This window comes from Argopecten irradians, chromosome 8, assembly GCF_041381155.1.
Source record: "Argopecten irradians isolate NY chromosome 8, Ai_NY, whole genome shotgun sequence".
In the NCBI taxonomy this organism is placed as follows: Eukaryota; Metazoa; Mollusca; class Bivalvia; order Pectinida; family Pectinidae; genus Argopecten; species Argopecten irradians.
The window spans coordinates 16496350-16523714 of NC_091141.1; the positions used below are offsets into that span (position 1 = coordinate 16496350).

General features: G+C 35.2%; 1 protein-coding gene across 4 annotated transcripts; it reads left to right on the forward strand.

Moving 5' to 3' along the window:
• The first annotated feature begins 8559 nt into the window (after positions 1-8559).
• LOC138329509 (DNA damage-regulated autophagy modulator protein 2-like) lies at positions 8560-26297 on the forward strand. Of its 4 annotated transcripts, none has more exons than XM_069276546.1 (8): positions 8560-8707; positions 14048-14267; positions 14597-14650; positions 15506-15573; positions 17874-18019; positions 18890-19070; positions 19639-19706; positions 23400-26297. In XM_069276546.1, the coding sequence occupies exons 1-8, from the start codon at positions 8629-8631 to the stop codon at positions 23637-23639; spliced, it is 1056 nt and encodes a 351-aa protein (XP_069132647.1). In that variant the 5' UTR covers positions 8560-8628; the 3' UTR covers positions 23640-26297. The 4 variants fall into 4 exon arrangements, with proteins under 4 accessions (XP_069132647.1, XP_069132648.1, XP_069132649.1 ...); XM_069276547.1 differs by lacking the exon at positions 8560-8707 and adding an exon at positions 22164-22234 and having other exon boundaries at positions 13812-14267; positions 23400-23530; XM_069276548.1 differs by lacking the exon at positions 8560-8707 and adding an exon at positions 22173-22234 and having other exon boundaries at positions 13813-14267; positions 23400-23530.
• Positions 26298-27365: the final 1068 nt, after the last annotated feature.

Below are 27365 nucleotides of genomic sequence, written 5' to 3' on the forward strand. Positions count from 1 at the left end.
CATGTTAACATGATGTCACATGATTATGTTAGTGTCACATGATTAGATCACATGTTAACATGATGTCACATGATTATGTTAGTGTCACATGATTAAATCACATGTTAACATGATGTCACATGATTATGTAAGTGTCACATGATTAAATCACATGTTAACATGATGTCACATGATTATGTAAGTGTCACATAATTAGATCACACGTTAACATGATGTCACATGATTATGTTAGTGTCACATGATTAAATCACATGTTAACATGATGTCACATGATTATGTTAGTGTCACATGATTAAATCACATGTTAACATGATGTCACAGGATTATGTAGGGGTCAGTTCATTTCATCAAAATATAAAGATATGATGCCGACGTTACATGGTAATGTAGATATCACATAATCAAATCGCATGTTAACATTATTTTATTACAAGTTGTAGTGATATCACATGGTTGTGATAGATTGATATTAATAATGTTTTGTTGATGTCGGGATAAAATGTGCCAATATTATACTCATTCATAATTATAAATATGGTAACCTTCCACATTTATTTTGCCATATTTCATTTTTAGTACTGTATTTTGTTGATTTAATACTATTTTTGATTTCCATATAGCCAGCTTAGATAGCTGTACTTGATTTATGATAAAATGTATGTTCAATTTTAGCTTATAGAAATTGACAATCTTTTTCACCTTTTTCATTTTCAACCTGTTTCAAATATCTTTTAAAATTGTATCGATGCAAAAATCGAAAGTTCGAGCTTATTCTTCCCCCCTTTTAAATACTATTTAATGTAAATAAATATGAGGTAACTGTAACAATAACAGATTATGATTTCTTTAATTTATCATTTTGAGAGATAGATTCCTTATTCCAGCATTATAACAGTCATTTTCTCTAACACGCACTTCTTCTAACACGTGTTGCGAAAATTAAAAAAAAAAGTAAGATTTTAAAAAGTTATGACTTCAGCTTTAAATTATATAAAATGCATTTAAATTTTACATTTTTAACCTCAAATCAAGATTTAAGCTTGATTTATTCCCACCTATGTAAGATTATTTTTGTGTATGTTAATATGGTCATGATATATACAGTTTTGAGAATGCAACTGTATATATTTAAAGTCTTTAAAGTCACTGATTGATTTTTGTTTACAAAGTTGATTGAGTTGTACCTGTGCTACACTTCACATTTAATAATACATTATAGTCATAATTCATTACAGTTTTACAGTATGCACAAGCTACATTCTTCTTCATATTGGAACAAAGTAGTTGTTTATACTGTCAACAAAATTTGGCATTTTCACAGCATTTTAATTTTATGATTTCAAGGCAAAACACTTTTTAGTTCAGCAAATTTATTTTGTGCTTTGCAGTTACTGTCCTAAAAGCTTTTCTGTAAGAGTTTGATTGATACTCTTTTACAGTGATGTATGTTTCGAAAAATTTTATTTACTGTTAACAAAATTTAATCAAGGATAAAAAATTAATTTGCTTCACTGTATTGTCATTTTCTTATTTTTTTCCTCCTTTCACAAAGATATTTTTGATTTACAATGTATCTGAATACTGTATTTATTTTGTCAACATGATATACAACACAGTACAATATGAAGACAATTTCTCATATTTAATAGGCAATCTATATGTTAGGACCGAATCAATGTCAACGTTGTAAATTAAAGTTATCATTTTCTCTCATAAACATCTCGTATATGAAAAGATAATTTCTTTTTAATGGCTTTTGTATTTAAAACTTGCATGTTGTAAACTAAATTATTTCAGGTTTGATTTAATTTGTATATGTAAGTTCATTTTTCTTATTTTTTTGTGTGCTTGGTTTTAGCCAAACTGACACTACAACAATATCTTTGAGGTAAACTTTAGTCGCCATACATACTTTAGCGTAGTCTTTCATGCAGCATGCTACATGACTATATAATTACTGATATATTACACCTCTTTGCATAATACATACATATCTTTATTTCATTTAGCAAATAGGCTAAAAAGCCTTTGTGCAACACAAATACAGACATGACAATGGCAAACAGACTTTTCTTGGAAAAAGGATGTACACTATTTATATATAAACCAAAAAGAAATCAGCGAAAGGATGCACACATCAAATATATCAATTATCAAATAATATTGAATTTCTAACTTCATTAGCTCTGTGAACAAAGATAGCTAAATTTTTAACAATGCTACTATTTTCTGAAGTCAAGAGATCTATAAGAGATGCATAATAAGTATTCTGTTGTTGCATAATACAGTTATCTGACATTGCAGGTAGGTAATGAGTATGATGTCATTATTTTGTGAGCGAAACACAGATCATTTTCTCTTCAAATATTACGTTACGCTCATTAACACATTACAATCGATAACTACCGCCAAGGGCAGACAATTCTGTCATATGCAAATACAAAATAATACACTTTTGGAGTATTAAGTGTATAAGCTACATCCTTGAGGATATTACATTGAATGATTCAGAAATAGTAAAGTATGCACGCTATATCCTTATGTTTGTATGTTTTCAATGACAATGTATTTATTAGCTCACCTGGTCCAAAGGATCGAGGTGAGCTTATGGGATACCGCAGAGTCCGGCGTCCGGCGTCCGTCGTCCGTCAACAATCGACTTCTTCTCCATAACCGCTGGTCGGATTTCAACAAAATTTGACTGGTAGCATCCTTATGGGCTACTAACTGAAAATTGTACAAATGATGGGACTGACCCCCCGGGGGCCTGAGGGGCGGGGCCAAAAGGGGTCAATTTGGCTATTTCCATATAAACGACTTTTTCTCTGAAACCAAGCATGGGATAGCACCCATAATGCAATTGTAGTATCGTTATAGGGTGGGGATTCAAAATTGTACAAATGATGGGGCTGACCCCCCGGGGGCCTGAGGGGCGGGGTCAAAAGGGGTCAATTTGGCTATTTCCATATAAACGACTTCTTCTCTGAAACTAAGCATGAGATAGCACTCATAATGCAATTGTAGTATCGTTATAGGGTGGGGATTCAAAATTGTACAAATGATGGGGCTGACCCCTGGGGGGCCTGAGGGGCGGGGTCAAAAGGGGTCAATTTGGCTATTTCCATATAAACGACTTCTTCTCTGAAACCAAGCATGGGATAGCACCCATAATGCAATGGTAGCATTCTTATAGGGTGGGGATTCAAAATTGTACAAATAATGGGGCTGACCCCCCGGGGGCCTGAGGGGCGGGGTCAAAAGGGGCCAATTTGGCTATTTCCATATAAACGACTTCTTCTCTGAAACTAAGCATGGTATAGCACCCATAATGCAATGGTAGCATCCTTGTAGGCTGGGGATTCCAAATTGAGCAAATGATAGGGCTGACCCCCGGGGACCTGAGGGGCAGGGTCAAAAGTGGTCAATTTCCATGTAAATCACTTTTTCTCTGCAACTTAACATGAGATTGCGCTCATAATGCAATGGTTACATCCTTATAGGGTTTGGATTCAAAATTTTCCAAATGATGGGGCTGACCCCCCGGGGGCCTGAAGGGTGGGGGTCAAAAGGGGTCAATTTAGCTATTTCCATATAAACGACTTCTTCTCTGCAACTAAGAATGGAAGAGCACTTATAGTGCAATGGTAGCATCCTTATAGGGTTGGGATTTGAAGTTGTACAAATGATAGGGCTTACCCCCTGACCTTAAACGGCAATATATGCGAGGTCAAAAAGGTCAATTAGGCTACTATTTTCATATAAATTACTTTTTCTCTGAACCTATGTATTGGATAGCATATTTGTATGGTATCAATAGCATCATTGTATGGTTGTGATTCAAAATTAAACTTTGGGAGTCAATTTTGCTTATTTTTCTAATTGTCAGAGTCTTGTGATAATTACTAACAAAAAACCAGGTGAGCGATACAGGCCCTCTGGGCCTCTTGTTTATAACATATCTGGGCCCAGTTTCATGAACATTCCTTAAATTAAAAGATCCTTTAACTTAGATTTAATTACAGATTTTAACAAAGAATCCTTAACTTAAACTTTTCCTTAACTTCTGCTATGTTTTCCCATGGAGAATTTTAGTTAAGGGATCCCAATGTTCATGAAACTCGGCTCAGTTTGGTTATTGGTGGTCTGTAGTTTGGTTATTGGTGGTCTGTAGACCATGTCATGTTCTTGTTTGTTAGTTTAGTGTAAAGAATAATTTCATGCATTTATAAGTTGTGTTGGGAAGTCAGAGGTCAAATATATTCTAACTGCCACTACGTAAAAATTGTCTCATTATATTCTTTACCTCTTAGCCTACTCATCCCTGTTCTCTATAATGATCTGTTTTTATGTTCAAAAGGATTGGAAGAGTTCATGTAAGTGGCGAGGGGTGAGTTAGTTAAAATCTTATACATGTATACTGTAAGTTATTGTTTTATTGCTAAGAAGTTTTAACAGTATTATTATTATATGACAACTGTATTCCATCTTTGCATATTACATAGTATCTTGTCCTTATGGGTAGGGTATGGATTGTGATGTTGTGTATGCCAACATAACATCACATTTTTAGGTCACCTGAGACGAAGTCTCAAGTGACCTATTCTAATCGCCTTTTGTCCGTCGTCGTCCGTCGTCGTCCGTCGTGCGTCGTGCATCGTATGTCCGTAAACAATATACATTTTCGACTTCTTCTCCAAAATTGCTGCAGCAATTTCAATGAAATTTTGCACAAACCTTCTAAGGCATAAGGCCAATCAAAATTGTGAATTATATGGTCCCCACCCCCCAGGGGGCTGTGGGAGGGGCCAAAAGGGGTAAAATTGAGTAAAATTTCAAAAATCTTCTTCTCTACTCACAGATGTGGTAGAATCAAATACTCTTCATAGATAAAAAGGTCTTAAAGTTTTTTTTATAAAAATTGTAAATTATATGACCCTGGGATCTCCTGTTTCCCCTTGGGGAGGGGGTCAAGTTTACTATAGTTTATATAGGAAAAACACATTAATGAACATTTTTTGCTCAATTTTCATTGGAAACGAGTCAAACTTGGTAAAAATTATTAGCCTGAGATAGCATTTTAATATCATATCCACATTGGTCCTGGCCGACCCCCTGGGGGTAGAGGGGCGGGGCTAAAAAAGGGTCAAATAGGCTAAAACTTCAAAAATCTTCTAAAATTCTGGATATAGTAGAATCAAATAATTATAGATGGAAAGGTCTTCAGGTGTTTTATAAAAACTGTGAATTATATGACCTTGGGGTCTTACGTTACCCCCTGGGGAGGGGTCAAGTTTACTTTAGTTTATATAGGAAAAACATATTTGTGAACATTATTTGCCCAATTTTCGTAGGAAATTAGTCAAACTTGATTAGAATTATTAGCCTAAGATATAGCATTTTAACATCCATATCCGTCCTCGATGACCCCCCTGGGGGACCAGAGGGGCAGGACCAAACAGGGTCAAATTGATTAAAATTTCAAAAAATACCTATAAGTTCACAGGTTTGATGGAAGCAAATACTCTTCATAGTCTAAAAAGGTCAAATTTATAAATCACTGACCAACTTCAAGGCCCAGCAATAGAGCAAAATACTCTTCATAGTATAAAAAGGTCAAATTTATAAATCACTGACCAATTTCAAGGCCCAGCAATAGAGCATATAGTGTTTTTATGTCTTTCATTTGTTTTATTATTTGTTTCATTATATATTCTAACTCAGGTGACCGTTAAGGCCCATGGGCCTCTTGTTCTGAGAAAAAAAACTTTCTTGATTTCTCTCACAAATTAATGACATCATACATGTAATCGATACCTTCCTCAAGGGAGATAACTCTGTAATATGCAAACATTTACAATTAGCCAAAATTTGCCTGGTTTAAGCCATTTGGTGATACCTTTGTCACAGAGTTAGACGTGTTTTCTTCACATCCATATTGCCTAATTAACAGATGGATAATAGCTTATCGTGTGTTAATCGTTAGTTTAGCTTAGCTTTGAGAGAAAGCTGTCTGACAGACTGTTTTTTATGGTTGGTGAACAATGTCAAAAATAATGTACGGTGTATGTGTGTAAGAAGTTAGAGGAGGTGTACCTGTATATGTGTGTGTGGTTAAAAGAGTTTGAATAGATTTCGAAAGTGGTTGAAAGATAAAGTTTGAATAGTTTTCGAAAGTGGTTGAAAGATAAAGTTTGAATAGTTTTCGAAAGTGGTTGAAAGATAAAGTTTGAACAGTTTTCGAAAGTGGTTGAAAGATAAAGTTTGAACAGTTTTCGAAAGTGGTTGAAAGATAAAGTTTGAATAGTTTTCGAAAGTGGTTGAAAGATATTCATAGTGATGTTAGTTAATCATAATACAGAATATATTGATAAAGAGTACTTGTTTTATTTTATTTTGTCTGAATAAGAAATCCTGTTCCATTTCATTCTGATCTAGTGTACGTATACGTTTTCATTTCTATTTTAGGATTTTTCCCAGATATATGACAATGGCTTGTCCTCTAGTGACGGGTATACACTTTATGGAACTGTAAAACCACTTTATTTCCGCCAGACACAAAGTTTTGCGTATTTCACAAGAGTGCTCAACCTTGAACACATTTTCCGCGAAAAGTGTATAAAACATAATTACGAAACGTAAATTAAAACATAGATACAAAAATTAATGCTAGTTTACTTAATTGTTCTTGACCGCGAATTAATGCATTGTGCATATGTTGCAATTAACGAAAATGTTTGATTTGGTAAATATGGAGATAACGTGGTGTACAGTATTGCTTTGAAGCGTATAAAAAGGTCAATTTTAAGTTCGAAATATCTCGTGGTGATCATAAACATAGAAACAATATATTGCCTGAAGCACTCTCTAATCTCATCACCCTTGTTGTGAAGCATTATTACTTAGACCAAAACCCATGAATTCAATAAGAACTTAACTTTCTCTGTTTTGGTTCTGTTAATAATTTTAGGCAATATGTAAAATGGTTATAGTAAATGAATTTCATTTTGATGTGTCCTATTGCATTCAATTGTACGTATGTGTATAAAAATATTTATAAATTAAAGAATAAATTGTGAATGAAATCATCATCGTACACCATTTCTTTCCGTAATATGCATGTGTGATAAAAATACTCATCAAATTCGATGGTTTAACAGTCTACGCTGAAAGTCTGTGACTGCAAAAATTCAAGATGCGAATGATGTACCATTGTCACACCGTATGGACAAAATTTACATGCGTATTCGCAAAACTACGAAGGACCGTAAATGATGCAGGGCGCGCATTAAATAAACAATTTAATTTAGATAAATATAAATTGCGTCTAGATGGGTGTCAATTGACAATAAACAGGCTTTTGAGGCAGCGGTATTGAGTTTACGTTTACATGATTATGAGACCATTTACAGACCCGTTAAGGATCTTCAAAAAATAATTTTTTTTTAGAAAGTTGTCATATAAAAAATGTGTCGAGACTTTCATAGATATAAAGAAATTCCCATTGGGCGATCACATTGAAAATATTTTCTTTCGCTTTGTGAAGTCAAATTTTCATTTCTTTTACTTCAAAATTTCCAATCAAATCACCCGTGCGACAAAAGTTTAAGATTTTTAAAATTCATGCGTTGGGAATTGGGTAATTTTGATCTTCCGATACATCGGTATGAGTTAAAGGTTAACATTCTGAGCATATAGAATAGGTGTAACTTTGTTTTAAAAGCAACTATAGGTTTGTCTTTTCTGTAAACAGTCATACTTATCATAATACCGATTTGGATAATACTGCTTTAGTTTGCTGCGTACATTTTCATAACAGTGAAATTCCGATAAAACCTCACATTGTGTCAAACAGCGATCTTTAATTTGCAATAGTTTGAAATTATTCATATAAGAATTGACTTATCAACAGAAAAGATTCTTAATATTTTTCATAACTCACCAGAAAGGCAGTGCAATACACATCAAACAAAGACCTCAGGAGTAACACGTGATCCAGTGTGCTGCAATATATATTTGATACTGGACTCTCATTCGGTTCTCCATGCCTCAGATCAAATTCGGATGTTTCACACATCTTAATAAACTCGATTTCTAAAAGCAGGCGATTCCATTAGATTCCATGACAATTGCTGGGAAATGAATGATCATGCTCTAAATTTGAGGTTTGCAGTGTCCTAACTTTGCTTACCAAGAGTATTCAATACGCTTCATCAAACAGAGAGCGCTGAATACCCTTTGCATGCGAAGTTGACGATAGCCTAGCGTTAATGTTCCTTCTCTTTGGTCTATTTAGAATCTCCCATATCTTCTATTTCCTAGAGTTCAAAGTAAGCTGTGGGATTCCCAGTATTTGCGAGGATAGACTAATTACCCGACCCAAGTGTTTGGTTTAATGCGTTAAGATGATGTTCTTGTGATGGCTTCCGTGGCTTTCCAAATATGGACAAAAGCATGGCCTTTGACTGGTGCATTACCGTGATAGTCGTGATATTGACTGATAACCTTTTACCCTTAAATAACCTCACTGCACATCACATAAATAAATCCTAAAGGGCGATAACTATGTTTAGAACCAGATAAAAATTTCCCGTACATATCAGGCTTAGTCGTTATCTAGGGAGCGACGGAATGTCAACAAGCCGAGTCCTCATATCACGTTGCCATTGGGATACAGGACAACAAGCGGCACAATTACCGACCTGGACGGGTGAGTATGGTCTTCCGGCTTCAATTTGATAGCTGTCTATTTTATTGAAATATAACTTTTCTGAGGACTTTGAAATATTCTGTGTAGGGTTATAAAGTTCTGTACGTATGAGGCTGTAAGAACTTTTACAGGTATTAGTTTATGATATAACATGACTATTATGACCGACATGTAAGAGGATTGGTGAGTATATCGTGATAGCGTTATTTACCTAAACAAACATCACATGTTTAATCAGTGAGGATATGTACAGCTGAAATCGGATAAACATTCACCAAACTAATTTATTTATCTATTTTTAATTAACATATTGTTTGTTTTCATTAAGTTGAAATTGTAATTCAGTTTGATATGGCTGTCAATGATGAATCGGTAAATATTGGTTGATAGAAGTCATATCGGACGTGTGTGGCAAGATAAGTCATTGATATATTTTTTTCCTGAATTAATATTCGTGTAATTGTTTAATGATTATGCACTCTAGTTTCATTAATTATTCATTGCTAGCTTAAATAACAATTCTCAAACAGTTTTATTTTTTTCTCATTTGCACGGTATTTTTGTGTGTAAAATGCAATGCCGTTCAGGTTTAGGATTTAGGACGTCTTTTTATATTAGAAAGATATACTAGATTCCTTTTTCGACAATGTCTTGACCATACAGTGTCTCTAAGTGATATCATCTGCTTGGGAACGCCCTTTAGATCTAACACGAGTATACGGCAGAGGATCTCGCTGGTGTTATCTTAAATGTTCTTATATATTTGATTATCAATTCGAATATGCGATCTCTTCAGTAATTCTTTGACAAGGTATGAATTTCCAACTCCTATTCATGAAAATGGACGATTTCCACTTTTCACACATTTGCTGTATTTTCTATCGTTGCCTATTCTAAACGCGACAAGATATTAATTTTGCTGTTTGGATGTTTACCAGGTAATTGTTTCCAAAACTGTAGGTTAATGGGTGGTTCTAGATTATCATAAAACCAGGGAATGTTCTGTTTTTATTTATGAAGTTTTTGTCCAATTTCTAAATACATATTGCTTCCGCTTTTGCAAACTAGTTTTTAATTTCGTCCCGAAGTTGACCACGGTGTGTGGGGTAGGTGTTGCTATGAGTTCGATTTGTATGGTATATGTCGCTATGACCTAGATTTGTTTGGTATATGTCGCTGCCACCTAAATGTGTATGGTATATGTCGCTGACACCTAGATTTGTTAGTTGTCGATGTGACCTAGATTTGTATGGTATATGTCGATGTGACCTAGATATTGTATGGTATATGTTTCTATGACCTAGATTTGTGTATATGTTCTATGACCAGATTTGTATGTTAGTTGTCTATGTGACCTAGATTTGTATATTGGTTGTCGATGTGACCTCGACTTTGTTCAGTCGGTGTCGCTGTGACTTGGATTTGTATGATGGGTGTCGCTGTGACTTCGATTTGTATGATGGGTGTCGCTGTGACTTCGATTTGTTATGATGGGTGTCGCTGTGACGATTTCGATTTGGTATTGATGGGTGTCGCGCGATTGTATGATGGTGTGCTTGACTTCGATTTGTGATGGGTGTCGTGTGACTTCGATTTGTATGATGACTCGATTTGTATGATGGGTGTCGCTGTGACTTCGATTTGTATGATGGGTGTCGCTGTGACTTGATTTGTATGATGGGTGTCGCGTGACTTCGATTTGTATGATGGGTGTCGCTGTGACTTCGATTTGTATGATGGGTGTCGCTGTGACTTCGATTTGTATGATGGGTGTCGGTTCGATTGTTGATGGGGTCGCTGTGACTTCGATTTGTATGATGGGTGTCGCTGTGACTTCGATTTGTATGATGGGTGTCGCTGTGACTTCGATTGTATGATGGTGTCGCTGTGACTTAATAGATGGGTGTCGCTGTGACTTGATTTGTATGATGGGTGTCGCTGTGACTTCGATTTGTATGATGGGTGTCGCTGTGACTTCGATTTGTATGATGGGTGTCGCTGTGACTTCGATTTGTATGATGGGTGTCGCTGTGACTTCGATTTGTATGATGGGTGTCGCTGTGACTGATTTGTAGAGGTGCGCTGTGACTTCGATTTGTATGATGGGTGTCGCTGTGACTTGATTTGTATGATGGGTGTCGCTGTGACTTCGATTTGTATGATGGTGTCGCTGTGACTTCGATTTGTATGATGGGTGTCGCTGTGACTTCGATTTGTATGATGGGTGTCGCTGTGACTTCGATTTGTATGATGGGTGTCGCTGTGACTTCGATTTGTATGATGGGTGTCGCTGTGACTTCGATTTGTATGATGGGTGTCGCTGTGACTTCGATTTGTATGATGGGTGTCGCTGTGACTTCGATTTGTATGATGGGTGTCGCTGTGACTTCGATTTGTATGATGGGTGTCGCTGTGACTTCGATTTGTATGATGGGTGTCGCTGTGACTTCGATTTGTATGATGGGTGTCGCTGTGACTTCGATTTGTATGATGGGTGTCGCTGTGACTTCGATTTGTATGATGGGTGTCGCTGTGACTTAGATTTGTATGATGGGTGTCGCTGTGACTTAGATTTGTATGATGGGTGTCGCTGTGACTTAGATTTGTATGATGGGTGTCGCTGTGACTTAGATTTGATGATGGTGTCGCTGTCGATGGTGTCGCTGTGACTTCGATTTGTATGATGGGTGTCGCTGTGACGATTTGTATGAGACTTCGATTGTTGTATGATGGGTGTCGCTGTGACTATAGATTTGTATGATGGGTGTCGCGCGATTTTATGATGGTGACGCTGTGACTTCGATTTGTATGATGGGTGTCGCTGTGACTTATCCGATTTGTATGATGGGTGTCGCTGTGACTTCGATTTGTATGATGGGTGTCGTGCTTGTGAACTTCGATTTGTATGATGGGTGTGTCCGATGTGACTTCGATTTGTATGATGGGTGTCGCTGTGACTTAGATTTGTATGATGGGTGTCGCTGTGACTTAGATTTGTATGATGGGTGTCGCTGTGACTTAGATTTGTATGATGGGTGTCGCTGATAAATTTGAGAATGCCTACTCGCCTGGACCACCTGATTATGTTCTACTGTTTCGAGAATTCCGTATAGTTATTTATTCTGTTTACAATGTCTCATCATCCTATCGTTTTTATTATCATATTGAACTATCGATCAGGTGTAGATTTCACGAGTACTAAGGCCCGTAGCACAGATGATTTACAGACCACAAGTGTCAGTTTATTCAATCTCATAACCTCCTGCACGCCTTATCTAGCTGTTTAGACGCGTTTTTTTTTATTCATTTTGTTTTGTTTCACACATTTATCGGTAGGTTTCTACTCTTGTTTCACACATTTATCGGTAGGTTTCTATTCCAACAAAAGTTTGCAAACAAACTTTATTTCATAACCCGATGAAGTTAAAAAATAGTTACATCAATGCTTATAATTATTTTTTCAGACTACTTTACTATATAGAATGCGTTTAAACGTACGATTCCAATAATTTTCTAATGGATTATTTTTCTAAATCAATACGCAACGTCGACTTCTCTATTGTAACGTCATGAAAACGTCAGGTTTACGTGCCATTCTCGGTTATTTTCTTCATAGTATATGAAGAAAAAGAATCTGCCAATCAGAAAGTCGGATTTAGTATGAAAACAAATAAAAATTAATTATGTCTCTTTAAAATATTTTATTATTTATATATTATGAGAAATTCGTTATTAAATAATCCGTATTTTTGCATCCAGAACAATACGGAAAACACGACTATGACACTGATTGCTATAAAATCAACACAGATTGAACAGTTGAACTTTTACCAATGATGTCTGTAGCTTCCTGACATTGCTTTGTTTGACGGAAATCGTAAATGAAGCAATAACAATTTGTTTTATACACATTAAAAAATTCTCCCCCTTTTGTTGCATATAAAAAACCAATTTCCTTCATACTTACACGTGTATTTGAAGAAATCATCAAGCAATTGTTAAAGGTAAATTTTCAACAATAGCCTACAATAAAAGCAATAAAAGCACGGAGACTCTCGAAAAGGGCAGGAGACTACAATCGAATACTGAATATTGTTAAGTCTGTCTTTGATAATTAGTTAATATATGTCCTTGATGGGTTAATACAACGACTTGTACCATTGGAATAACGATTTATTTTGAAATTAATGGTAAAATGTACACAAATTAATTATTATTTGATAAACCAATAAAGCACAATGAAGAGAAGCACTAAGCATTACGTACGTACGATTGGGCATAGGACAGAAATGTAATTATACTTATGTAACATCTGCTATGGCAATCTCCAAGGATACACAGATACTTAACTTTAGTATATGTTGTAATTAATCACATCACGGATAACAATTACATACAAACCTTTCACATGTGACACGTGCTATGATTTGTATACGGCTTGAAACATACAGTTAGAATTTGGTTTCTATCATTGGAATTCCAAATATAATACATCAATAACATTTTCTCTCTTAGCCAACATTACGTCAATACGTTATTAAATACCAATAAAAATGTACTGAAAGATTTTGATATTTTATCATTTGGGAAAAAAAAGAGTAGTAAAAGATTGCGAAAAAACAACCCCATTATATGTATTTTTCTCCAGGATGTCGTACTGGATTTTAATGCTGTCCACGCTGATTGATAAAACGACTTTATATGATTACTTGTTAATGTATTCAACACCGACTTTCAGATAGTGATTAACAAATTGTACATCATAAACGATTGTGACATACCATCCTTTCAAATTAACATTCTTTACAAGATGACATAACATCATTAAAGAAAACAAAATGATTAGAAGTCATTGTAAATATCTATAAGAAATAGGATATCTAAACCCAGGTAACAAATCATGTTGTGTTAGTGACACTATAGACACATACGTTGTTGTTAAGCCATAATGAAATATGGGTGGGAGAAGCAGATACAGACGAGGTACCGCCAAATTAATATTCTTTACAAGATGACATAACATTATTTAAAAAAAACCTCGTTTATTTATAAAACACGTTCGGTTGTCGCGACTGACGATCATGAGCTATAACCCTATGTGAATCTTAAATAGCAACAAGGAAGTGAAATGAATAGACTTCATCATACCTAGAAATGGGATTTAAAATCACAGGTAGCAAATCAGGGCCTGTAAGTGTTGGTTTAGACACAGAAAAGAGATGTCATTAAACCTGATTGAAATTGGGCCGGGAGGGACAGATACAGACGATGTACCGCCATTGTCTTTGTCAGAGGGAGAACAGGGAGAATCAGAGGAAGATGATGCCTTACTTTTTACAGGAGATAACGTGGGGGACCAGGGAGGTGAGGAGGAGACTGCTATATCCTTATTGTCTGAGGAGGAGGGAAGAGAGACGGAGGTGGACGAGTACTCACCGCTACTCCGTAAGGAGAGGAACCAGGACCAGCACAAACAACGCGACATCATGATACTGGGAGATAGACTACACGTGGTGACGGTCATAACAGCCATATATGTACCTGTATCATTTATCATTACGTAAGTACGGGTCCTCTACTATATGTGTTGTTACACTAACACGTTTATCATAAATACCAACATACATTTCTTAACTGAGTTTAAGGCCAATAAAAGTTAAATTGAACTCTTGAACTCAACTAGCCAAAACATTAAAACTTAAAATATTTCAAATTAAGATTTAATCATTAAATTATTTCAATGTTCGGTCATTGTATTTTGTATTGTGCGTTGTTTATGATTATTTTGATAAGTTTTGACCTCGACTTGTTATATAAAGACGCCTTCTCTCAAATTTGTATGTTACCATTCGTATATCTTACTATTTTATAATATCATATCCATTTCAGATATAGTATTGCAGTAGCCAATGATCACGTTGAGGCAGGTTTCCCCTATATAAGGTAGGTACAGCAACAGCATCACCAAAATAGTTTTACAACTTTGTGGGAGGATTGTAAATAAAATATATTACATGATTTAATTTACAACGACACAAGTACATGTCCTCCCGAAATATGTATATGTTTTGTTTTTATTTTTTACAGTGATACAGGTACATTGCCTCCCCTGTATATTTGAATTTCCATCATTGTAGATAATTAAGCATATTACTTGATTTAATTTACAGTGATACAGTAACATTGCCTCCCGAAAGCTGCATATTTGGTTACCACCATTGTAGATAATCAAATATATATTTTAATTCTTATTTTTTCAGTGATACAGGTACATTGCCTCCCGAGAGCTGCATATTTGGTTGTCACCATTGTAGATAATCAAATATATATTTTAATTTTTATTTTTGCAGTGATAAAGGTACATTGCCTCCCGAGAGCTGCATATTTAGTTGCCACCATTGTAGATAATCAAATATATATTTTAATTTTTATTTTTGCAGTGATAAAGGTACATTGCCTTCCGAAAGCTGCATATTTAGTTGCACCATTGTAGATAATCAATATATATTTTAATTTTTTTTTTGCAGTGATAAAGGTACATTGCCTTCCGAAAGCTGTATATTTGGTTGCCACCATTGTAGATAATCAAAATATATATTTTAATTTTTCTTTTTGCAGTGATACAGGTACATTGCCTCCCGAGAGCTGCATATTTGGTTGCCACCATTGTAGATAATCAAATATATATTTTAATTTTTATTTTTGCAGTGATAAAGGTACATTGCCTCCCGAGAGCTGCATATTTGGTTGTCACCATTGTAGATAATCAAATATGTATTTTAATTTTTATTTTTACAGTGATACAGGTACATTGCCTCCCGAGAGCTGTATATTTGGCCAACTTTTAAACTTTGGGGCTCTCATAGGTAAGTTGTCTTACTTGTGGTTCAATACAGTGTGTTGTTAGGTCATATGTCAATATTGGTTTTTTTTCGAAATAGAAACACAGTAACTTCTTTGCTTAGAGATATCACACTACGTAAGTAAACAGTATGGGTCTATCGACTTGAAATATAAAATTAACTGTTAAAAACAAACTGTTTATGCTTGTACCATAAAAATCAGGGTTTTAGTTTGGAAATAGATGTCTTTTATAATATTTTTTACGGGTACTTTCGATATTTCAAAAAATCGTTTTCGTAATTAATGCAAAGGCTAAAAATTGACCTCAGTGTCAAAATGAGAGTAGATGATAAAGCAAACAGATGAAAATTCAGCTTTTGTCAATTAGTGATACCTATAATTTTACGAGGAATTTGATAATTCAATATATTCGAATGTCATTGCTTGGAAAAGGGAAGAAAAAACTGTGTTGTCTGAAAAATAGCAATTTACACAACATAAAAAACTTTACCTACAATACAATTATACCTTGGCCAATACAATGTATATCTTATTTCTCCCCCTTTCTAAGTTTAAAAGCTATGGTTGAGCATTTTAAAGACATTTTGTAGCTCAAAGGAAAAAACCAAATTGCTCTTCCTTAAAATTGGTGCAAAATTATAGGTCCCTGTGTGCATTTTTGTCCTATTAAAGTATATTTAAATTTTCGAAAACCTGAAATTTAATCAACGACTTACCTTGATGTTGCTGTAGACAAATTCTGTTTCCGTATGACGTCTCAGTAAACCATTAAGTTATGGAGATAGGCCGAAAACTGTACAATATGTGGTAGAAAGAACTATATCGATGCCCGTCAGGGTCGAGTTCTGTTCTCTCTCCCACATATTATACAGTTTGAGGCTTATTTCTAACTTAAAACATAGCAAGTCTTTGTGTTGATAAAGTACACTTTTATTTCTAATATAAGCCATAGCTAAAATGATCGCATTCAAAAGTGATTTCCAGGCCAGTTCAAAACAGTCGGTGCCCCAAGAACTTTCATTGAATTCAGAGAATTTGAAATTTCGACCTCTCTAGGGGCAGATTTGGATATATTTATACCATGTGCACGTTCATTCAACAAGCTAATGGGATTTAAATGAAATAGTATACACTATAGTGTAGATGATTTTGATATTTAAAATAAAAGATAGTGAACAAAAACAACAATGTTTCAGAAAGTAGAAATTAAAGTTTATGCTGTAGATAAGTGTTAAATAGTTAATTCATAATAATGAGGAAAATTCTGTGGATGTGTTTAATCCCGCATCAATAGAGGATTAAATTCTCTTCATATTCATTGTGTGGGATTTTTTCTTAATTTGGATTTGAAAAAAATGGAATATTCCGGCAGGTCGTGTGCTACCTTTTACTCTTATAAGTAACTGTCTTATATTGGAGTCACATATATAGAGAATACACGGTTAGTATCTTACAATACAAGGTTTATTTTGGTGCGAGACTTAGGAAAGCCGAGATGACGAGGCTTTGCCGAGTCATCTCGGCTTTCCGTGTCGAGCACCAAAATAAAACTTGTATTGTAAGATACTAACCGTGTATTCTGTTTATCCTGCAACCATTATGGCTTTCAAAACGAAAGCAAATTGACAGTTCCTTACTTTGTTTCGCTCGAAGCGAGACGCTTCTTTGATGCGGAGGTAAAGATTCATTCACTTAACCGAATGAGAGTGTACTCCTTTTTACTGCCGTGGGAAATAAATAAGCGCATTCACAAACAGTAACCGTAATTCTATTCAGGGTGATATATCACTGAAAGGAAATGAAAATACTCAAATAACAACAAATACCCATTAAAGAATTACTTAACATTAGATACCTTTGTCATGAGCCAAGAAAAAGACGACACCGCCATACGAGATTTTCGATATCGTAAAAATGACGTCATTTCAATGAATGTGACGTCACGTTTTAGCGGGACTGAATGACGTTTCATTCACCGGAAGGTTCAAGTTCTGGGTCAAGTTAGAAAAATTCCGTCAGATATGGAACAAATTCACGTGATCGTATTGACGGATAAAGCTTATCGTATTGACGGATAAAGCACAAGTTTATCCGGCAGTAGTTATCGGCCAGTATGTGGGACAGTTGCAGGATAAAAGACAGTAAAGGGTACCATATAGGACAGTTACAGGTAAAGGTCCGATAATCCGGGAGTTAAAGTACAGAAACAACAATAGATGACATCACAACTATGTTTTAAGTCATTGTATGATGACCTCTGTGACGAGAGGAAATGATTGCTTTCTTTTTTCTCCATCCACAGCGGCATGGAATGTGTACATTCGATATAAACAGATAAGGGCTACATATGCTGGCGTTAACAGACCGGGGATACTTCGAGCCAACACCGTCGGATTTATCTTGGGTCTTCTAACAGCAACTGGAGTTAGCATTGTTGGGAATTTCCAGGTAAACATGATCGAAGTTAGCATTGTTGGGAATTTCCATGTAAGCATGACTGAAGTTAGCATTGTTGGGAATTTCCAGGTAAGCATGACATGAAATTAGTGTTCTAGGAAATTTCTATGTAAACAGGACCGATATTAGCATTGTTTGGAATTTCTAGGTAAACATGACATGAAATTAGTGTTCTAGGAAATTTCTATGTAAACAGGACCGAAATTAGCATTGTTTGGAATTTCCAGGTAAACATGACCGAAATTAGCATTGTAGTGAACTTCCTGGTAAACATGACCAGAGTTAGCATTATAGGAAATTACTATGTAAACTTTACCGAAGTTAAATTACTATGTAAACTTTACCGAAGCTAGCATTGTAGTGAATTTCCAGTAGTGAATTTCCAGTTGAACATGTATTAAAACTATGAGTACTATTCTTTCTAACTGCCTAACTAATTGTTAGAGACTCTCAGATGAGTACATACAAAAACGTTTTAACAGTCAAGTATTTAGCATTGTCAGTGACTTCCACACGTGAGTAAACACACTGCCATCCAGCGCCACTTTAAATTGTTATCAGTAAGTCCGGGGTCAAGATAATTTTTAGTCAACATTTGGGCGATGCGGTTGGATCATCAGCTCAAAACACTCTTCGTAGGTAAGAAAATAAGGAAATGGTTTAGCCTAATTATTTATAGTATAAAATATGTTATTTCGGTTTTGTAGAAGACTCAAATGTATATGGATTGCATATTTGCTTTATTAATGATAAACATGTTGAACTTTATCTGTTCTATTAAGTCACCCACTGAAATATTTATCAAATGCATGTTTTAGTTGAAAGCAACCTCGGCTTACATAATGTGTCATGATCTTTCAGGAAACAAACGTTATAGCTGTACACATCTTAGGAGCCTTCATGGCCTTTGGTATCGGCGCCCTCTACTGTTTCGTCCAGACTGGGATGTCCTTTAAGATGCCAGAGGTTCCCGGATCGACACTATTTATTAACAAAGTCAGAATTCTTCTGTGTGTGCTAGACGTAATGTTTTTTATATCAAGTATCCTTTTATCAATTCGCAGTCCCGATATGTTTAAACTTTCAGGGCTGGTATAAGTATCACAACGCGTCAGGTGATGGTAGTGATAAAATGGATATATTCCACTTCTCATTGACAAAACATTGAACCATTTACAATTATATTCCACTTCTCATGGATAAACATTGAACATTCATAATTGTATTCCATTTCCCATTGATAAAACATTGAATATTTACAATTATATTCCATTTTCCATAGAAAAAACATTGAACATTCACAATAATATTTCACTTCTCATTGATGAAACATTAATTTTGAACTGCAAATGAGAATGCAATAATAGTTGTCTCCCTTCGTATCTGTTACCGACACCTGAAGGTTCAATGATAGAGAGGGTTCTTCTGTGGAATATCAATCTCAGGATAAATGATGTTATAACGTATTCAGGAATTTTCACTTGATTTATTTTAATCAATATGTTAGAATATCGGGGCAATACAGTTTTTAATCAAAACCTATATGAACAGAAGAAAATTGATGTTGCCTTTTTTCTCTCTTTCGAATGATTCTTTGACCATGTTACCAGTGCTCGTAGCAACTTATTTAGCAGGTGTACAGAACGAACACGATCTTAAATGGGAACCACACGAACCTGTAAGTAAACTTACCTAGTTATTCACAATTTACCATAATCAACCTATCCTAACCACACTAATTACCTATCCAAAACTATACCCGTAGTTATGCTAGGCTAGTTACCCTAACCACCACGCTTATTACCTATTCATAACTATACCCGTAGTTATGCCAGGCTAGTTACCCTAACCACGCTAATTACCTATCCAAAACTATACCGTAGTTATGCTAGGCTAGTTACCCTAACCACACTAATTACCTATCCATCACTATACCGTAGTTATGCTAGGCTAGTTACCCTAACCACACTAATTACCTATCCATAACTATACCGTAGTTATGCCAGGCTAGTTACCCTAACCACACTAATTACCTATCCATAACTATACCGTAGTTATGCCAGGCTAGTTACCCTAACCACACTAATTACCTATCCATAACTATACCGTAGTTATGCTAGGCTAGTTACCCTAACCACACTAATTACCTATCCATAACTATACCGTAGTTATGCTAGGCTAGTTACCCTAACCACACTAATTACCTATCCATAACTATACCGTAGTTATGCCAGGCTAGTTACCCTAACCACACTAATTACCTATCCATAACTATACCGTAGTTATGCTAGGCTAGTTACCCTAACCACACTAATTACCTATCCATAACTATACCGTAGTTATGCTAGGCTAGTTACCCTAACCACACTAATTACCTATCCATAGTAACTATACCTTAGTTATGCTAGGCAAAGTTACCCTAACCACGCTAATTACCTATCCATTTCTATACCCGTAGTTACCCTAACCACACTAATTACCTATCCATAACTATACCGTAGTTATTCCACGCTAGTTACCCTAACCACACTAATTACCTATCCATGACTATACCGTAGTTATGCTAGGCTAGTTACCCTAACCACACTAATTACCTATCCATAACTATACCGTAGTTATGCGAGGCAAAGTTACCCTAACCACACTAATTACCTATCCATAACTATACCGTAGTTATGCTAGGCTAGTTACCCTAACCACACTAATTACCTATCCATAACTATACCGTAGTTATGCTAGGCTAGTTACCCTAACCACACTAATTACCTATCCATAACTATACCGTAGTTATGGCAGGCTAGTTACCCTAACCACGCTAATTACCTATCCAAAACTATACCGTAGTTATGCTAGGCTAGTTACCCTAACCACACTAATTACCTATCCATAACTATACCGTAGTTACCCTAACCACGCTAATTACCTATCCATAACTATACCGTAGTTACCCTAACCACACTAATTACCTATCCAGTTAGTTAGGGTATCTAGCCTGGCATAGGAATTCCAAGGAATTTACAATACATATTAGATGACTTTGCAATAGCTAGTTTGAGCTTTGTTCTTTTGCTTAATCATGCCGTTATCGCTAGTGCTTAATTCTTGTACGGAGTTTATTTGAGCAATATGTTGTATTTGTAATTAGATAATGAGATATATATTTTAAATTGCCAAATTGTATCAAACAAATCTATGAGGAGATGATGCTACGGCGTGTCCTGTGGGGAGTAGCATTGTTGTCTTCTATGTATTGTTCTACCTCATGGACCCTAAAGGGGAGAACCCCAACAAGTCACCAACGCAGGTTACACTACAACATCTTATTTGCTTATGTATTTCTTGTTGTTAATCGTAATCTGGATATTTTGGGGTGGTATGTGAATATTCCCTATAGAAATGGATAAAAGTGTATAAACACGTGACAGGGAATACATAAATATAGGTTTAGTTCTTTCCAAACTTCATTTTCAATTTGTTATAAACGTCTTAGCCCTCAAGATACTACATGTTTACTGATGATGACATCAACCAACATTCTGGTGAATTTCAAAGTGAAATGTACTCTAAGAAGTTCCAGACGATGCTGCAATTTTGTCGAGTCATTATTTGGATACTGACGTCACTTCATTCATATCATCGCATTGCAAAATCATATTAAACTAGTCAATGACGCGTTCTGTGATAACATGTAATATTTCAATTGGAAATATTCTTCTGGGGGAGTGCCTGACTTATCTAGGAATGTGTGTAAAAGATACGTATTATGTTCCTCAGTAGATAATTCGATTTAGTGTTCAATTTCTGTGAATTGTTACTAATAGATTTAGCTAGGTAGATTAAATATATTACCTGTAGATTTTTTGTGTCTTTTTTAAACAGCTAATATATCGATGTATATACGTATTATCGAATTCAAGGAAGGCGAGATTAAGAAGTTGCTTTTCATTAGCAACGGCAGTCGCAACATCAACATTTTGCATTTAAGCCATTTTTTTGGTAAATTTAACCACATTCAACATTTAGTTATATATATTTGGGTACGATGTGACGGATGTAAATAGTTTTGTACGTAACCCCTGCTATCATGTGATAAGAACTTGAAATATTTGGTGCTGTGCCTTGACTGCATCTCCAGGCTTTTCAGGGACGGCCTCATCTGGTATAGGTAATCATATTTACCACCTGAAATGGAGTCCGTCTGAACCGGTGAGTATTATCCCGTCTGTGTTTTTGTTTTATGATTATAAGGATGTTTCTACCTCAGTTATAGTTGGGTACAAAACAGTGCTGTTCATATACACCCTGTCTTTTAGATTTAGTATGTTAACGCTTATCGTATTACAAGTATCATATAGTGCTTAGCGTATTACAATGTATTACATATATAGTGCTTAGCGTATTACAATGTATTACATATATAGTGCTTAGCGTATTACAATGTATTACATATATAGTGCTTAGCGTATTACAATGTATTACATAGTGCTAATTGTATTACAATGTATTACATAATGCTTAGCGTATTGCAATGTATTACATAGTGCTAATTGTATTACAATGTATTACATAGTGCTAATTGTATTACAATGTATTACATAATACTTAACGTATTGCAATGTATCACATATATAGTGCTTAGTGTATTTCAATGAATAACATATATATTGCTTAGCGTATAAAAATGATTTACATAGTGTTTAGCATATTACAATGTATTACATATATAGTGCTTAGCGTATTGCAATGTATTACATAGTGCTTAGCGTATTTCAATGTATAATATAGTGCTTAAGCGTACTGCAATGTATTAATATTGTTACTAATATGTATCAATGCATTTCCAGCAATCCCTTCTTCATATTCTGCCTTGCACTTATATAAATTGCGTTAATACAGATGACAGCGCTATTTGATTTTTAACTTTCATTTTGGATTTGCTGTGATCTCAATATCTCTATAACAGTTACTCTGACATCCGACACCACCAGTATGTCATTTTTTCTATCTCATTTTATCGCATACGTGTTATCAAAGTAATGGAAGTTGACACTATCATTGAATATACAGAGAAGGCAAGTAGCAAACAAATTAATTTAGTTGAATACAAGGGGTTTTGGGATATTTAAACCAGACGTTGGTCAAGTACGATTTACTGTTAATTAGTCCCACCTTCCGGTAACTGTGTCACAAAATGATTTTAAAAATATGACGTCACAATTATTTGGGACTAATCGACGGTAAACTATGCTTCACCCACCGCGGTTTTGTATCGTGATTCACCGACCTCTGTTTTGTATCCCCAAATCGACATATTAGTGTTTGTATTGTGAAGAAGGACACATTCATTAATTGTCTGTTTTGTTTCATTTAGGGGTATGCGGAGCACCTGGTGGCGACCATATCGGAATGGCTAATGGCTATATTTATAGTGATGTTTTTTGTGACATTTTACAAAGAATTCAGTAAGTTTCGACTGACATCTCCAGATGTTGTATTTGACATAAAACCTGACTTTGGTAACGATCAACAAAACAATACAGACAGAACAACGGCCACAGAATTCATGCCACAGAGTAGCAGCAAGGACACCGGGGCAGGGGCTCTCCCATAAAACGTCCGTTACCGATATAGACTCACCTGTTCTCAGGAAATGTTCTTATTGAATGTGACTTATAGATAGTGACGTCCTCATAAAATGACATAAGCTTCTTCCGCAAGGGCAGATAACTCAATATAGTTTAGTATAAACAGGCTTATTTTCCCGGCGACCTAATTTCTATTTTTAAACGATTTTAATTCCGCGATTTAGATTAATACGTGTTTGATGCATTTCCGTGGCGATTAATTTGATCGTACGCGAGAATCAGTCCGTTCAAAGTATTTAGATGTTATTATTGTGTTACTTACTCTCAACCTTATACTATTTTGTATTTTTTATATTGAATGCGTTTAAGTATTTATCACAAAGCTTGATTTGTGTGATGTCAAATTGCACTTGAAATATGTATTGTGTTGTAAAGCGCGTCCGAGAAAGCACTGTGCATTAAAACATTGGTGATGGCTAATTCAAATCACAGAGAGTATTAATGCGCACACGTTTAATATGTTTCTCTAATCAAAGTTTCAAGGTTTGAGAAATAAATTTCAACGCCTATTTTCAAAACGTTACGAGTGCTTTGGAAAAAACAAAAATATCTAAGCAATGAAAAGAGTTCCTTTAATTTTCTGTTCTCAAACCAACCCTATGAAACGGGGTTTAATAGAATCTTACATGGGTGATCGGGTGGTGTAGTGGTTGAGCCGCTCGCCTTTCACCTAGCCGGCCGGGGTTCGATCCCCGACACGGACGTGAAAAAGTCAGGGGTCACGTGGGTTTTCTCCGTGCACGCCCGTTAACTCCCACAATAAGACTCCTCGCGCGCTTACATCCGGGCCATATAGAGTGATTTATATAGGTTGTATAACTTGTTTCTCAATCGATGTGAAATAAATAAAGTTTATAGTTTATGTTTTAAAATCTTACATGGGTCTGTCAAGTGGACAGGGATATCTCAATGCGAGTGAAAGATTTTGGCATTTTCCCATACTTTCACGAAACATTATGAAAATGCAGTTTTTAGAAACGTTTCCAAAGCGACGCCATTATAGGAATGTCGCATTGCGTCAAAATTAATGACGTCGACGACAATAGGCACCCCATGTATTGAATACGTCACGTCATTGTCTAACAAGTGTGAGATGTCTTTTCCCTACCCCGGTAAAACACTAATAGAATCTTACATGGGTCTGTCAAGTGGACAGGGATATCTCAACCCGAGTGGAAGATTTTGGCTGGTCAACCCGAGGCTTGCCGAGGGTTGACAGCCAAATTTTTTTACGAGGGTTGATATCCCTGTCCACTTGACAGACCCATGTTTGATTCTTTTTCTCCCATATTTGGTAGACAAAAGACGAAATTCCTGTTTGTTTCCAGCTGTTTCGATGCGCCACTTTGCAGGAACGTCGTTATGCGTCAAAATTGATGACGTCATCTACAATGCACGCCGCGGTTACGCCGCATTTATTGATGACGTAACGTAATTGTCTAGCGCGTGTGAGCTGTCTTACACCCCCCTGTGTAAGACAGAGATATCTTTTCCCTAGCAACCACGGGATATCCCTGTGAAGTATGGGAGAAAAAGTTATCTTTTCCCTAGCAACCGCGGGATAACCCCTTTCAAGTATAGGAGAAAAACAAATCCTACCCATTTCCATTACGTCCCGCGTCCTGTCCCACTAGGATTTTTTTAGAGTGTAGGAATTTATGTCTGATAGATATTCCAAGGTATATTCGGAGTATTGGCAGACAAATCGAGTTTGGATTATATGATGAGGTTGCAAATAACGTAATAAAATAAGAAAAAGAAACTCCTGTGTCTTTAGATTTCTTTTTTGGATTGTCCAGGTTTCAATTTGTGTAGCTGGAAAAAAAGAACGAATTATACTTCGATAGGTTATACATGTGCTATTTGGTTAGTGTTTTGTGTATATTGTTATATTTTTTAACCTTTTTATTGCTTGTCTTATGAAATATATTTATTGTATGTGTTCGTTACAAACCAATTGTGTTACGTCTTAAACTTGACTATTTTTACAAGTTTATTTTTTTGCAATAAGACAAATTCCATTCACAATAATTCTAATGACTCTGGATGTTTTAAAGGAGCTTAACAAGTTAGGCCAAAATTATCTGCATCGTATATCCTAACTGTACAGGCTTGCTTATTTGATTATTTGAACGTGATTTTGATGGTAATGACAGAACACTTTTATAACTCAAAGTTCTCGTTTTAATGGAGATGTGGGAAAGATTCATTAACAACTTCCCTTTGGAATGTCGTCATGTTGATAACATGCATCGTTAAAGTACATGACGCCTGGGAAAATTTTCTTGTTCAATATTCTGTAAACGTGACAATTAACGCTAATTTCGCGAAGGTCGCATGATCGCAAAAAATTCCTTCGCGCGTTATACTTTGTGCATATATGTGTAACAACACCGTTAACGTTCTATGCTTGCAAATCGTGAAATTAAACACTCGCGTAAAGTCCATGTTTACAGTAACACAAACGAAAAATGGCCTCATGTATTACCAGCAATATTTCAATCCACGTCATAAGAGTTATTTCTATGCTTAAAACCACGAAAGAAAGAAGACAACACAAAATTAAATGTTTTACATTATATTCATCCTAATAAAATGTAATAAACAGAGACATGTGAAACAAATGATTATATTTTTTGTAATTCTTTCGTAATATGCAAACATCGATTTACGTGTGGCAGCGACCTATCAAGGAACAATTATTTTTTTCAAATTTCAGTTGTATTTAGTTGAAGTCAGGACAGCTAGTTATCAATCTTTAGTGAATATCTACATTGTATAGCTGTGTAACATGTACTAGGGCTAGAACTTGAATTTCAGATGGCTTATTCAAATAACTGAAATACATCACTTATCGTACATTATTATTAAACGCTAATGATAAACTAAGATACGCATTTTAAGGATTAATAAAATTGATAAATAGAGTAGATCTTATCATTTATGCAAAACATTACTTTCTTTGGCCACTTGTTGGGAAAAGAAATATGTCTGCCTTAATCTAAAATGTCCTATTTCGTTTTTAAATACTACTGCTAATCTATTTCAGAAGTAGAGTAAAACATAACACTGGGTTATCAAATGTTGAAATAGTAAACCGAATATATGGATATTAATTATCCGTCTTCGATAACAAGATGTGTTCAAGATCAACACTTGGTTTAATAAAACAAGTCAATCAATATTAATAAATTAAAATTGGGATTATATTTAGCATACAATATATTCATAACTTGGCTTCGATATAATAAAGACCTACTATGTACTTTTGCTTATGTATGAACAGACAGAAATGAATGATAATTATTCTTTTCAGGTTACCTTTACTCATTTTAATAAGCAAACAAAAGTAATAACTCCACTTTGATACACAACTAATTTTACCATAAAGATAAGCACATACGCTATTTATTACCTATTATCAAGAGAGGGAGAATAATAGGAAGAAAGAACATAACTTAGTCTCTTCGTAAGTTGTTCTCCAACAACACTTACTGTAAACGTACTTATTTCAGCACAATAAGAATTTGCTTTCGATAATCTAGCGCAGTGAAGAATTAGTCATTCGCAACAATCGCTATATAAACAAAATGCAGAATTTACTATTAGCGTAATCATATCTAAGCGTAAAATGTCTAAAGAGTAATCTACGGTAAAATATAAATATAGCTAAAATCATTTCATTTACAGTA